Source organism: Madurella fahalii, assembly GCF_045866475.1.
Source record: "Madurella fahalii IFM 68171 DNA, scaffold_3, whole genome shotgun sequence".
Classification (NCBI taxonomy): domain Eukaryota; kingdom Fungi; phylum Ascomycota; class Sordariomycetes; order Sordariales; genus Madurella; species Madurella fahalii.
The window spans coordinates 4015780-4029757 of record NW_027263973.1 but is presented as its reverse complement, the minus strand read 5'-3'; the positions used below and the strand labels follow the sequence as shown (position 1 = coordinate 4029757).

The window sequence follows — 13978 nt, the reverse complement described above, 5'->3', positions numbered from 1 at the left end:
GAGGAGCGGGGCTTCTATTATTGCCGCTCGAAGAGAGGGTTCCACGACGTATATAATCAACAGTTTCAGATATAGCTTGGCTACCTACTATATCCTATGCCGATAAGCGCTTCGTAGCCTAGTATATCGAGTCCTTGTTCTATAGTGGCTAGCCTATGAAAATAACGTCCTGGTAAGTTAGATATAATTTACAGTAGATAAGTCTCAGGATGCTCAGACCTGCTAGCCGTTAGCCTCTGGCAAACAGCCTCATTCTTCTGGCTTTGGGCGGGGCTTGTGGAAGACGTTGGAAAGAGTTATATCAAGTGTGGAACTAGATGCAACCGTCATATGGCGGCTAATATACCTCAATATGAGAGATTCATTTGGGGTTCTTGTACCATTGAGCTGCGGCTGGTCGTATTGTTCATATCGAGGGCTGATGGCACTGCCAGGCATTAAATCCAGCCATTTCCCAGACTCTAGCTACGCATATTTTCACTGCTCACTGCATCTGATATGCGCTTTTTATTCCATCTTTAAAATACCACCTTTCACCATATCCACGATTCCCCTTCTTGGCGAACTTGAGGTGTGCTGGGCTGACGTCGTCTACCAAACCGAGCTTTGGCAATCAATGATGCATCCCCAATGGCAGAGAAACCGTAGCCGCAACCACCTGAAGAACTACAAGCCCGATTTCAAGGCAATACCGCTCGCGATGGCCGTTCTTGACATTTCAGTTCCTCTTAATATGGAGCATGCTGGCTGTACTGGAGTGGTTAGTACGAATGCTTCCAAACGAACAGGACCGTGATAGAGTACCTCAGGACTTTGCATCGCCCGCTTGGAAGCGCCACACTGAAGTCGGGACCAGCGCGGGCCATCCGCTCGCATGCGTAGGACTTTGGGACAGGATGGCATGCCAGTATCAACAGCGAGTATGCATGGCGCTCCAAGCACCACCACTACTGCCGAACCAAGGACAACGCATTACTCCCGAGATCTTCCACTAGGATCAGCTGCTAACATCAAAATCCCCCGACCGTGTGATACGTGCTATCATAACACTGAGCCCATCAGGGCATACCTCACGTGGGCTGATCCGTGGGTCGGGGAGATGTAGAATCCCTTTGCGCAGCGCCCTTGTAATGCCTGGCGAAGACACGAGCGGTATGTGCGTATATAACCACTAGGGAGTCATCATGACCGACGACCTTCCGCCTGTCTTGCTGTTATCGGCCCGGGGACCGGGACTTACAACATCCCGATCGGCTGGACGCGGGCAACATGGCTGTCTAAGGACATCTGGTTTCCTCCCGGCGGGTGTGATAAGATGTACGACGACTGGTACTCTGCGGATCCGTCAACGCGGAAACGCTCCTGGGACGAGGTTTTTGGAACCAAACTGAGGCAGCTTTGGGTATTGGAGGGGACTTTGACATATATCCAGTTCATTCATTCACTCGAACATTCGTTTTACGGTTGCATCAAGTATCCTGGGCCGGCCCGCAGGGCCATTACCATCCCTGCCACGACAACAGCCACATCTAACAGTATACTGTTTGTCTATTTTGGCGTCTTCTTCAACAGGTACGAAGACGAACGGATCAACTGGGACCAATCCGGGAAAGACACCCGTGATCGTCACCCTTACTGTAAGCAGGCTCGACTTACACAGAAAGGGTACTATTTCCCCAAGGGAATCGACTATGAGCAAATATGGACTCCATCACACACGCCAGCCACCATACCTTCGATCATCATCACCACAACCGCCGATAACACCACTACGGCCGCACTAAGCTTCACCAAGTCCTCCATGTCAAGCGGCGCTATATCGACAACTCTTGCAACCAGCAAGTCTTTGTCGACTGCGTAAAGCTCAGGTACATCAAGTCCATCAAGCACATCAAGTTCACATGCATCTAGCGGCCTCCCGGCAACGTCATCGATTAAACCCACAACGGCTTTCTCGTCAATATCTCACACCAGAGTGCCCGGACATTCAGGCGTAACTTTTGTCTACATACCGATATACACCGAAAAGCACACAAAGATACGATTCACCTTTAACGGCAGCATTCACACAATCATCACCAGCGTCGTCACTTCGCAAACCGTCCTCGTTCAACTCCCCGCCATTATGGTCCCAGAAACCACCCTAATAACCACCAACTTCCTCGGCCTCCCTACCACCATCACCACCGTCCCGGGCGACGCTCTCCTACGCACCATCATCACCATCACCACCAACCCCCTCGGCTCCCCAACCACCCTCACCACCGCCATCCCCGCCACCTCCCTCGTCGTCACCCAAACCAACTTCCTCGGCCTCCCAACCGCGACCCTCACCGCCTACCCCGTCTTCCCACACATACTGGGTTCCACCCCAGCCGAAATCACCGTTCCATCCTCATCCCTCACGTACCTCACCGTCTACTTCCTCCCCTTGATCCTCACCCTCCTCCTGTTAGTCCCAATTCAACTCATCGACGCCGAGATCAAACTCCTCCTGCCCTTCCGCTCGCTCGCTCGTCCGGGGGGGAGCACTACCGCCCTGACCATGCGGATCTCGGGCGGTCTCAGGGAGGTATGGATCGGGCTTGTGTTGCTCTGGAGGGAGCGGGACCGGCTCTCGCTGGTATCCGACCTCCTCGTCGCGGCGTCGGCCGTCTTGGTGTCGTTGTCGGGCGAGACGATTGGGCTGAAACTGAGGGGCAGTTGTATCAAGCACAACCTGAATACTTGCTTCATCACGCTGGCCGTGTTTCGTACGCCGGCGAGGTTTGCACAGGTGCTGTTGGTGTTGTTAGCCGCGGGCGTGGCTGCTGTGATGTGGTGTTTGAGACAAAAGACGGGGGTGGCGACGCACCCGGGGAGTTTGGCGGCGGTTTGTGTGTTGATGCAGATGAAGGAGGCGAAGGAAGCGGTGAAGGAGGTGAGGGTGAGGTGTGTGGAGGGAAGTGAAGATGGAAACTTGAGAAAGGGGTTGGCGGGGAAGAGGTTCTTCGTTGGCAGGCTGGTCGGGGAAGGGAAGGGCAGAGGAGTAAGTTATGGAATTGTCCCGGTGGATGCTGGGATGCCGCTGGGTGTGAAGTGGGGGTTGAAGAGAGCGTTGCCCCTGAGAGAGAGAGACAAGGAGGAGGAGAAGTGGTTGAGTGTGGGAAGGAAGGAGAGGGTTGTGCAAGGGAGTTTTCTGATGGTTTTAGTTGGGCTGTTAACGCTTATTCTTTACTATGAGAACGTCGTGTGGGAGGACCCAACTATGAATGCGTTCGAGTGGTTTATGGACAGCCAGGACTTTGGGGCTAATATGCTGTTTACCTGCCTGGGCGTGCTCATCCAGTTTGTCTGGGAAGACTTTTTCTACAGTATGTTGTGATGCCCATTCTTCGTTGGCACGGAGAGGCCCTGCTGACAGTTGTCGCAGATTTCTTCAAAATGAACACCTACTGTCGGATGGCGCTGATGCCCCAAGCTGCCAGGCACTCGGTGCTAGAAGAGAGGACCATAAACGCCTTCACTGGCATATGGCGCGCACTCCGTCAACTCGAGCCCCTCGCCGGGGCTATGGCCTTCGTCACGTTACTGTCAAAACTTCTACCACTCTTGCTTTCTGGCGTCCCGTTTGCTACTGCCCAGACATTTTACGCACATGAGATATGCACGTGGGGGTCTATCGCCCTTCTCATCATCATGATCATCGTCCTCATCACGCACATGTGGCTAGTCAAATGGCCATATATGCCAGTGTCCCTCGACTCGTTGGCTGGCTGTATCTACTACGTCTGTGATTCAGCCATGCTCGCCGACTATGCAAGACTTTCGATGTTGGATAAACGGGAGAGGGATCTCCGTATCCAACGTATGGGTCGGAAGTATCGATTTGGTTGGATGACAGGCCTTTCCGGGGAAAGGAGGGTGGCGGTGGACTACGCAGAGGGTGAGACTGGATACAAATTAAAGACCTTGGGTCCACATGGCTTTGGTGTAAGTCGAAAAATTCAAGGCAGATAAGTTATCTATCAGAAACTTCGTTCAACAACGTACGTAGTCCGTGGCGTAATCAAGTCTTTTAGCTTACTTGGTCGTCGTTATGAAGCGTGAGTCTGCTTGTATCTTCGGCAGCTGCGTTACGCGAACTTTTGAGCGTGTGTCGGCGTTTGGGCTGGTCTGTGGCAAATTACCTCCCTTTTCATCCCCCACCTCTATCACTATCTTAGCAACCCATTTGTTCAACTCCCGAGTCGAGTCCAAGATGCAGCAATTTTCGAGGGAGTGCTTATTCTGTTTTTGCTATACTTGTCTTCTCTTTACAAAAGCGCGGCCCAGACGTGGCTGCGCGTCTTGATAAGTGTCCTGCGAACCCTCACTTGCTTTTCCGCCTTACTTCATCAGATACTTAGCCACAACCGCGACACCCCCTGCACCAAACCCCTCCTTCACACCCCTCTCCATCAACCCACTTATAAACTTCAGGCCCGACCCATCAACCCCCTCATCCTCGCAAGCCTGCATGATATTCCTCACCCCCTCGTCCTGCATAGCCAACGGATTCCCCAAGTCATCCATCCACGCCTCCCTATCCACCTGATCCGCCAGTAAGCTCACATACGGCACCAGCGCCGTGAGCACGGGAACCATGACCTTATCCACCATGGTCTTGGCACCGACCTCGCCGGCGCCCCCCTCGCGCTTCTGCCGCTTGAGCAGCGCGATGCCCGTGAAGGCGCCGATGAACATGCCGTACATGGACGAGAGCGCCGCGCAGTCCACGAGGCTGGCGGCCCCCGGGTCCGACGAGATGTACTGGACGGTGCCGATGGGGGTGAGCAGACCGGTGCGGATGAGGCGCTCGTCGTACGCCTGCTCCGTCTCGCCCGACAGTATGATGAACGACGCCGGCGTCCCCACCAGCTGCGGCGTCACCATTATGCCGCCGTCGAAGTAGACCGCCGCGCCGAGGGACTTACACAGCGCCTCCATCTCGCGCGCCTGCTTGGGCGTGCCGTTGGTGAGGTTGAGGATCGTCTTGCCCGCCAGCGGCCGGGTGGAGGCGTCCGCTTGCGAGAGCACGGACGAGACGGCTGGGTAGTCAAGCAGGCAGAGGAGGATGATTTCGCTGCGGGCAAGAGCGGCGGGGACAGAGGGCTCAAAGGTGGCGCCCGCTGAGATAAGGGCTTGGACGTGCGGACGGGAGGCGGTGCGGTTCCAGATTGTGAGGTTCACGGACGGAGAGGAGGACTTGAGGAGGGCCGTGGCTAGGGCAGCGCCCATGTTGCCGATGCCGATGGAAGTGATGGTAGCCATTTTTGATTGGAGATTTTGCTAATGCTGGATGGTTGTGTTGCGGTTGTTCACTGTTGACTGGCTGTGGTGGTGATGATGGTTGGGAGGTAAGTACTTAGCAGTTGGAAGGCGTTCTTATACTTCACAACTGGCCACTTGAGGCATGTCGTCGTGAACTTCATCAATGTAGAACCGGCATGATCAGTAAACATGGCTGGCTCCGTACCGGCCTCCACAACACGGGTTCTACCCCTATTCCCAATGAATTGCCCTCTTCTGGCGCCGAGACGCATCCCCCTTTCCTCGCGGGTCAGCATTAACGCATCGGTGAGTCACGCCGATGAGCGATTTAACACGGCTACGACGATAATGTGTCCATAATTCTCAAGCGGTGATGGTTTACTTTCTTTCAAATTCCTCTTACGAGGCTGATGAGCGGGACAAGGGTTGCGTCCACGATGCTTGGCGCTTAGAAATCGAGGCCAAGGCGGTCTCTTTCGACTAACCGGGTCAGCAACTCGCCGACAGCCCATTCGCTAGCTTGCGCTTACAAATCCAAATGCGGAGGGATTTGCACTGTTGTAGATCAACAATAGAACGTTTACTGAGATGCTAACCACTGGTTCAATGACCGCATAAGGTAGGTGTATTTTACCCCGGAGAGCTAGCCAAGAAAGCACCAACTCCCCAATCTCGCTAACTTGATAACGACTCGTATTATCAGCACCGCACACAACAGCATTGAGATGCTTGCCACTTGCTGCCATATGCCTTGGCTAGCTATAGAGAGCATGGCTTGACGACAGCAGTATCTGCTCTAAGATCACCCGCTCCTCGATCAGCCCTCCTAGGGATAGAGTCCGATCACGCCGAGGGCCAACTTCGGGGTGCCTCATCAATCTAATCTCTTTATAAGCTCTCCAACTAGGCGGGCTGATAACTCTCCATGTTCGGCCAAAATCTGATTGAAGTTCTCGCTCTTCGATATCTGCTCAATCTTGCAAGGCGTGTAGACTACCAGGAGCGATTTCAATGTGTCCGGTGTCGGATTGCCAAAGCAGTACTTCAACAATTTGATGACGTCGTCTACTCTTTCGTCGTACAGTTTGAACGCGACCAAGGTTTGACCAAGTTTTTCGAGCGTAAGGCCCATCAACTCGGGAATTTGGTAGCAATCGGCAAAGACGTAGACCCGTGCGTAGGAGATGAAAACATCGGTGTAGTCTTCCGTGGCGTCCATGCTGGGCGTTGGGCGGAAAGCGGAATAACGCCGGTTAACGGCGGTCCTGAAAGCTTCCCATAACAGAAGATCCCTCCCCTCCCGTAACCGCTGCCCGCAGTAACCACACTTGTAGGGGCCTTTCTTCACTGCCGGGGGTTCAATCGCCGGCTCCCCCATCGGCTCCTCCATCGGCTCCGGGTCATCGACGCGGGTCGGGCCGGCCTGGGGAACGTTGCATGCGCTCGCCTCTGCGGGAGCCCCCGTTCTCTGCGGCCATCTGTCGCGATAGTCGCCTGTGTATGCGTACTGAATAAAGCTGACGAACGTTTGTTCGTCGACGGATTCCAGCGTGGCATGGCCTTCTGAAGCTTCGCTGAAATTGCCATTGATGAGGGTGTTGAGGACGGGTGACTGGGGGGCGACGATAGCGGAGTGAACCGTAAACTCGCGCCGGTCTGGTCCAACAGAAAATCGGAATAGCTTCGATGAAGCAATCCTACATTGCGATCAGTGTGTGGTCCACTAGCTTTTGATCACGTCGGGTCGTACGTTTCCCAATCGGTCGCTTCTATGGCTACCTCAGTCAGAGAGCTGAGGGGGACAAGGGAGGCAATGAGTGTCGAACGGCCACAGCTGATGGTTGGCTGAGTTTAGATACCTACTGATGAGGCCGAGCAGAACGTGCAGGGAAGTTGTGGAAAGGTGCCGAAGCTGCGGACGAACGGCCCAAGGCCTTGTGCAACCAGCTTGCGTTGGGCAAATGGGCGGTTCTGTTGGCGCCCAAAAGGCTGTGCATGAGTAACCTAAGGTAGTAGGCACCGATTCAATTTCCAACCAACGTTTGAAGTTATTCACATTCCGGTATGGAGTGAATGAATCGATTGAGGAATGCTTTTAATGTCTTGCCAAAAGGATAGTTTACTCGGCTATTCATTAAGGGCTCCTACGCAGAAACTCTTATGTCCCAGAGCCTGTTCGATAATACTTACCTACAGATTACGTAAGGTAGTAAGTTAGGTACAGAACTTGCTGTGGTACAGTACTTCTGTACTGTACAGTAGCTGCCGAATTTGACAGGGCAGAGCGGCCTTTTTCAGGGGTCTCGACAGTGCGGCGTGCTTAGTCACAGCGAGGTCTGTACTTGGCACTGTGCAGTACCTCACCGCGGGCGAGCTCCCTGAGTGTCCCGGCCCTGGGCAGTTGGTATTAAAAGCAGTTGTCTTCAACTAGGAAACCACTTTCCTTCCACCCGGCATCCATTTTTGGCTCCTCGACGCAGCAAGACATAAAATGACGCCTCTCGCGTTTTTTGCCATCTCCGGCTCGTCGGCTGTGGTAGCCCTCATGCATCTTGCTAATATTCATTCACGCTTCTCCAGATTGGATTGAGCAGTCAGCTTGAACGAACAGCAAAACCCGCGCAGCGACGATTCTCACCGTGAGTGTCGTCTTGCCCCGGCGATGGAGGGCGCATCCAATGATAGTGGATTCTGATTCGGACGATAGGTAGGCGTTTGAATCCCCGGTCCTTCATCAATGTGCTCAGGAGTTGGTTTCCAGCGCCGCTGCAAGTCGTCCAGAATTTTTAACATACGTAACCATAAGAGTGGGCTTGGTGTACAAGTCTGGTTAATACATCTAGCTTCGCTCTGCTGCTGAATACTTATGCACTCTGCTAGAGAAGGCGATGACTCTTCGGGCAGTGCGTGCTACATAATTATGGATGACTACACTAGCGGAGAAACCGCAGGCAGTGCATACATACAAGAACACCATTTTTATCTTTCCTGCAACAGGAGAGAGCCGACCGACATTGTTTAAGACGACATTAGGGAGAATTCCCATGTGACACAGGCTAATCGATCGTGGCTATGTTGACAGCCAGATTTGGCAGGAAATCTCCGCAGGCGCACATTGAGGTGCATGAAGACGAACTTGAGCCTGGTATTGTGGTGGAAAAGCTCGTCCTGAATTCTTTGATAGCCCTAGACTTTGGGCACCCATACTGTGTAGGGAGCGAGGTTCTTAAAAACCGAGTCCAATACGCAACCACCAAGTTCCATCTTCATGCCAAAGACTCGCGCAAAACCTTGACTCCTTGGTCCGTGTTTCAAGACGGTCGCTGGTGACCATTGACGTCAAACATCCGGAGAAAGCCCGATCGGGGGATGTTGTGATGGGCCGATTCGTGTGCGACCCTGCGGTTGCTAGTAATTACCACATCCCCAGCCATCTTCTGCACAGCCAACACGACCAAGTTTGTCCGTCACCGAACCAACATGAACACCCCCGCATTTTACCGCTGCATCAATTTATGCCCTGCACCGTGATGCCTCCGTAGGAAGATTTCCCAAAATCCTCCCAAGCCTGAACGTTCACAACTCACTCTCAAGGGTCCAAGTGCTAACGACACAACGCTGAATCAATATAATGAGGAGAGCTTCCTCGGGCCATACGAGAAGTATGATAAGCAAAGATGAAGCACAAGAGACTGTGCTAGCTGTCGCGAAGCGGCTTGGATATACTAGGAAAGAGATCCTGGACAAACTGGATCCAGAAGACCGACGCGAACTTGAGGAGGACTTGCGCAGCACGCGTGAAATAGCAGCGCATTCGATCAAGAGGTAGGTGTCTGTTCATGGGGCTCGCCCAAATGGTTTTCAAACTACGCTGACCGGCATACAGGCTCGCCAAAGACCTCTATGCCAGCGGTGCCCGCTTCGTATTTGAGCTGCTTCAAAATGCTGATGACAACAAGTTCTCGCTTGCCAGAGAGAGCGGGACTGTGCCTTTCATTAACTTCAAGGTCTACTCTCACCGTATCGTTATTGACTACAGCGAAGACGGATTCTCCGTGGAAGACTTGAAGGCGATCTGTGACGTCAGGAGCAGCACGAAGTCGGGGAGCTACGGCTATATTGGCGCAAAAGGTATCGGCTTCAAGTCCGTCTTTATCGCTGCCTGGAAAGTCCACATTCAGTCGGGACCCTTTTCCTTTTATTTCGAGCACAAGAAGGGTGACCGAGGCTTGGGAATGATCGCACCAATCTGGCAAGACCCAATTGAGGAGCTAGAGAGCCCGCTAACGCGGATGACACTGCATCTTCACGATCAGGGAAGCCAAGATGAGTTGGAACATCTTCGAGCCATGATTATTGAGCAACTGGACGACGTCCGGCCGACTTGCCTACTTTTTCTCCGGAAGCTCAGGCGGATACGTGTTACGTTCTTCGACGAGCAGGGTCAGCCGGAACGCGCCCGAGAACTCGGTCACAGCGATGTTGTTGGTCGCAGCGTCGTTCTAGAGACGGTGTTGACTGATGGGGCCGGTAACGAAACTCGGGAGAACCGGTACTACCATGTGACGAGGTACACGGCGAAGAGTTTGGCGCCTAGTCAAAACCGAGACGTTCAGAATACAGGCACCACATCCGAAGTATCGCCAACCGCAGAAGTCGTCCTAGCCTTCCCTCTCACAGCCGATCGGCAGCCACTTATTGAACGACAAGAGCTATTCGCATTCCTTCCCGTAAAGGAGTCAGGGTTTAAGGTAGGCTGTATCCGCACCAGCTCATGGTTCTTTAAGCACGTAGCGGCTGATTGGAATGGTATAGTTCCTGATTCACCCCGACTTCGATACAGCCGGGAATAGAGAGGATATTTCCACCACATCACGGAGGAACATTGCTCTACGGGATGCCATCGCCATTACCTTCGTCCAGGCGGTTCTGGAATTCTGCGAGCACGGCGATTTGTGCTACACATGGTCCAAGTTCCTGCCGCTGTCAAATGTGACAGATAAGTTCTGGTCAAAACTCAGCAACAGGATCAAAAGCCATTTTGACGTCCACCCCGTTCTTAGATCCAGACATCGGAGCCACTTGCGCAAGATCCAGGACGTTGTAGTTCTTGCTATCAGCGATCAGGACGAACACGGAGAGCCCCCTTTTGATGACCGCAACGCAGACCCATATCTCTCCGGCAGGTACAGGCCCGAGGTCTTTGAGCACTTGAGGTGTACGGCCTCAACGATTCGACACCCGAAATGTTCTTGGAACAGCTGCGTAATGACCTCTCTCGCTCGACGTCAAAGATGAAGTCGAATTCGACGAGCCAACATTGGCACTCCGCTGTTGCACAAGTCCTCTCCTGCTACTTCGAATTCGACGAAACAGACTTGACCGCAAGTATCGAAGCACTAGAGATCCTTCCTTTGAGAGATGGACATTGGATCTCCGCATATGATGGTCAATGTATTTGCCGGACACGCAGGGGATCCTGATCCCGCAGGGTCTCAACTTTAACGTTTTGGACCCTACGGCGGTTGCTAATAATCAGAGAAAACAGCTTTTCATCCAGCTAGGCGCCGTAGAGGCGCATATTGCTCAAGTTAGAGCCTCAATTCTGGCGGTTTATCATTCATCGACTCGCTACGTCGGCATCGAAGAGTCGAGGGCCCATCCGCACTACCTCTATCTCACGCATCAACGAAAACAAGACCGAAACGAGCTGAGGCAGATTTGCCCCCACGTGAACGATGGGAAATGTTCTGCTGGCAAGGGCTCTCAACATCTTATGAGTCCTCATGAAGAGGACATCTATCTGCCAAGCCAACACTCCTACGGCCCCCAAGTCCTCCTGTAACGGACAGAACAGTGGCCAGGGCTGCCGCCTCTTTTCGTGAATCCGGCCTACCTGAGGAAGATTCCAAAGCAGCCCAACGCTTCGCACCTACCTTGGAAGACCTGGCTTCGCCACTCTGTCGGTGTGCGCAAGCAACTACGGCTCGTGTCACGCTCTGGACTCACTCTCCGATGCTGTCACTTATGTCGCTACTTACCGCCCAGAGATTTTTCGCTTCTTGAAGCGCCTTTGGAAAGTTGAACCACGGCGAATCACTGGCAGCCATTGGGAACAGCTAGCTAAAACGAACATACTTTTTTTTCTTTCTTTTGTTTGTTTGTTTTATTCTATGCTATGGGTGGGAATTTGTTATCAAGATTGAGCTAGACCCTCAAATTCTAGGAGTTTTAGTGCCGTGATACCGGGAAAGCAAATGATGAGTCACGCTGCCGGGACTCAAACCCTAGTCCCAATTACGCCTCGTCAATCCATTACCCGCTGTGCCTTCAGAACACCAAGTCAGCCCCACTTTTTGGGGCGCTCTCCCCCTCCTCCCTGTCAGGCCAGACCGCCAGTCTGGCAGGATAGTTGAATCTGTAGATACTGAGCAAAACCGCCTAAAAACGCGTTTTCCGAGGTTTTCGTCAAATTGAAGCGATTCTGGGCTATCTGGAGCGCTTATTTATCCTCTCACGTGCTTGCCCGCCACTTGCGCGCAGCTGCTCAGCCTGGGCGTTAGCCCACGACAGGCATAGCGATATAAGTGTCTATTTGAGCTGACTAGCGATCCATTTCCGCGTCCAAAGACACCGCAAAATGTCTGTATGCTCGCTCTATAGGCGATGGAGGTTGTCGGAAACACGGCACTTCTGAATCTTGGGAAATGACAGTTGAGGATTTTTATGTGTCATGTCTTGATTGTGTTGATTGTCTCTGTCTGTGCTGGAGAGCTTGCTCCTTTTATAGACGAGATACCCGTATAGGATAACGTCTGTTCAATGGCACAGTCAGCTGCCAGCCTGCTTTAGCTGACTAGAGTACATGGGTTTGTCTCCTGCATTAGATCCTGTGATCCTGATCCTTTGGCACATGATCCTTTTGATATATAGCGGAGGCACGAACGGCAGCTACGTATAATCAGCAGGGAGCTAGCAGCCGAAGGGAGAATACTTATAGGATGACACGGCAGACGCCCTCGGCAAGCTTATCGCACGCCTTAGGGGTATCAGCGGCAGACGGGGAGGACGGAGCGACGTCGTCTTCGGCCTAGAGAAGCAGGTTAGAAGTAGCGAAGACGAGAAAAGGAAGGACTAGAAACCCACTGAGGAGCCAGGGGATATAGGGGTAGCCTTAGACTTCTTAAGGGGACCGCCAGGCTCTTTATTATCTTCAGCCTAAGAAACGATCAGTATATATAGAGACCTTATAGGAGCAGCGAGGGCACTACTTATAGGGTATTTGTCCGATATAACGGACCAAGTAGAGGGGGGGCGGAACATAGAGAGTAGAGCGAGAGAGCGGAGCGAGAGTAGCAAAAGTAGGGACGATGACTATAATATACTAGGCAGTCAGTAAACCGAATTATAAAAGCATGAAACAAGTAGTAGAGAAGTATAGGTAAAGAGACAGAGAGATAAGGGAGTAAGAAAGGCACAACCTACGAGAGTAAGACTATAACAGAAAAAGAGAGGAAAGGAACTGGAGGGAGGAAAGCCCTCTTTATATCCAGAACTAGGGAGGCCCTACTTTTCCCAAAAATAAGACCAAAGATCAGTATAAAGGAAGTTCGAGATAGTTGAGCCGGGACGACTACGATCAACAAGGGTAGAGCTACCTCTATACTACGACTATACAACCTAAGTACAATTACCCTATACTACTAACTCTAACTTCCTTTTCTCAGCAAAACCCCCCTTTCCCCTACTTCTAAGTCATTGAGGCTATACATATACTATTGTTGAGACCAAGGGAGGGCAACAATATATAGCCAAACAATCGCTGCACCACATAACGCAGTGACCCCGACACTCCCACACTTGCAACCCGCAGCGTATACGCAACCACAAGTTCCTACGGCTACAAGTGCCTACACGACGAGGAAGGCAAGGAAGGAGAGATAACGCGGCGGCAACTCGAGAACCGCGAGAAAGCACAATAGGCGGCATCCAACATCCAGCACCTCGAGCGCTACGCGGGACGGGCAACCACGCAGCTAGTGCGCATAGGGCCTGCAAACAATATTGTCGACAGCATCACCTACGAAGGGGCGTGTGGCCCGGATAGCTCCTGAAAGCAGGAGCCTGAAGAGAGGGAGGCTCTGTAAAGACCAGCTGGGTAGGATCAGCGGCACAGGACGGAAGCCCCGAAGCCGTAGCGTCGGCAGGGTCGTAAAAAGCAACAACAACGCTAAGCCAGAAGGGTATAGATATCGCGTCAGAGGAGCGTCGAAGGAGCGTACGAGCAAGGACGATGACGGGGTAGCAAGCGGGGTAAGTGAGCCCAGACGTTGTTATCGCAGGGCATAAAGAGGGGGGTGGAAGACAAGACTTAGGAGAGAGATAGAGTTCAATGAGATCACTATCTCACCCCTAACGAGCACTCTGCTCCCACGTTGCGCGTGCACTGCTCATACCCAGGCACTCTGGTCCTACTACCCTTGGGTCCTTGACCCTCACAAAAGGTCTTTATCTTCTAATATAACTTATAAGATTAGAAAGATCTTTCTAATAAGAACTTTGGGTTGGCTATACTATGGTATGAGAATGGGGTTTAAAGGCCTGGATTGAGAATATTTGGCTCGTCAAAAGGAAGAGAGTGGAAGTAGAGCTAAATTTCAAGTTCGCTTCAATTACCCTAAGTCCA

At 52.4% G+C, this 13978-nt stretch overlaps 4 protein-coding genes across 4 annotated transcripts; 2 read left to right on the top strand and 2 right to left on the bottom strand.

Moving 5' to 3' along the window:
• Positions 1-2125: 2125 nt before the first annotated feature.
• MFIFM68171_06609 (uncharacterized protein) lies at positions 2126-4048 on the top strand (the record flags this gene model as incomplete). Its single annotated transcript, XM_071062029.1, has 3 exons — positions 2126-3353; positions 3413-3972; positions 4037-4048. The coding sequence occupies 3 exons, from the start codon at positions 2126-2128 to the stop codon at positions 4046-4048; spliced, it is 1800 nt and encodes a 599-aa protein (XP_070918130.1).
• Positions 4049-4368: 320 nt separating this feature from the next.
• MFIFM68171_06608 (uncharacterized protein) lies at positions 4369-5292 on the bottom strand (the record flags this gene model as incomplete). Its single annotated transcript, XM_071062028.1, has 1 exon — positions 4369-5292. One exon carries the CDS (start codon positions 5290-5292, stop codon positions 4369-4371), a length of 924 nt encoding a protein of 307 aa, XP_070918129.1.
• An 874-nt stretch (positions 5293-6166) lies between these two features.
• On the bottom strand, positions 6167-7289 carry MFIFM68171_06607 (uncharacterized protein; the record flags this gene model as incomplete). Its single annotated transcript, XM_071062027.1, has 2 exons — positions 6167-6989; positions 7156-7289. 2 exons carry the CDS (start codon positions 7287-7289, stop codon positions 6167-6169), a joined length of 957 nt encoding a protein of 318 aa, XP_070918128.1.
• Positions 7290-8956: 1667 nt separating this feature from the next.
• MFIFM68171_06606 (uncharacterized protein) lies at positions 8957-10590 on the top strand (the record flags this gene model as incomplete). Its single annotated transcript, XM_071062026.1, has 3 exons — positions 8957-9117; positions 9179-10043; positions 10108-10590. The coding sequence occupies 3 exons, from the start codon at positions 8957-8959 to the stop codon at positions 10588-10590; spliced, it is 1509 nt and encodes a 502-aa protein (XP_070918127.1).
• Between the last annotated feature and the right edge of the window lie 3388 nt (positions 10591-13978).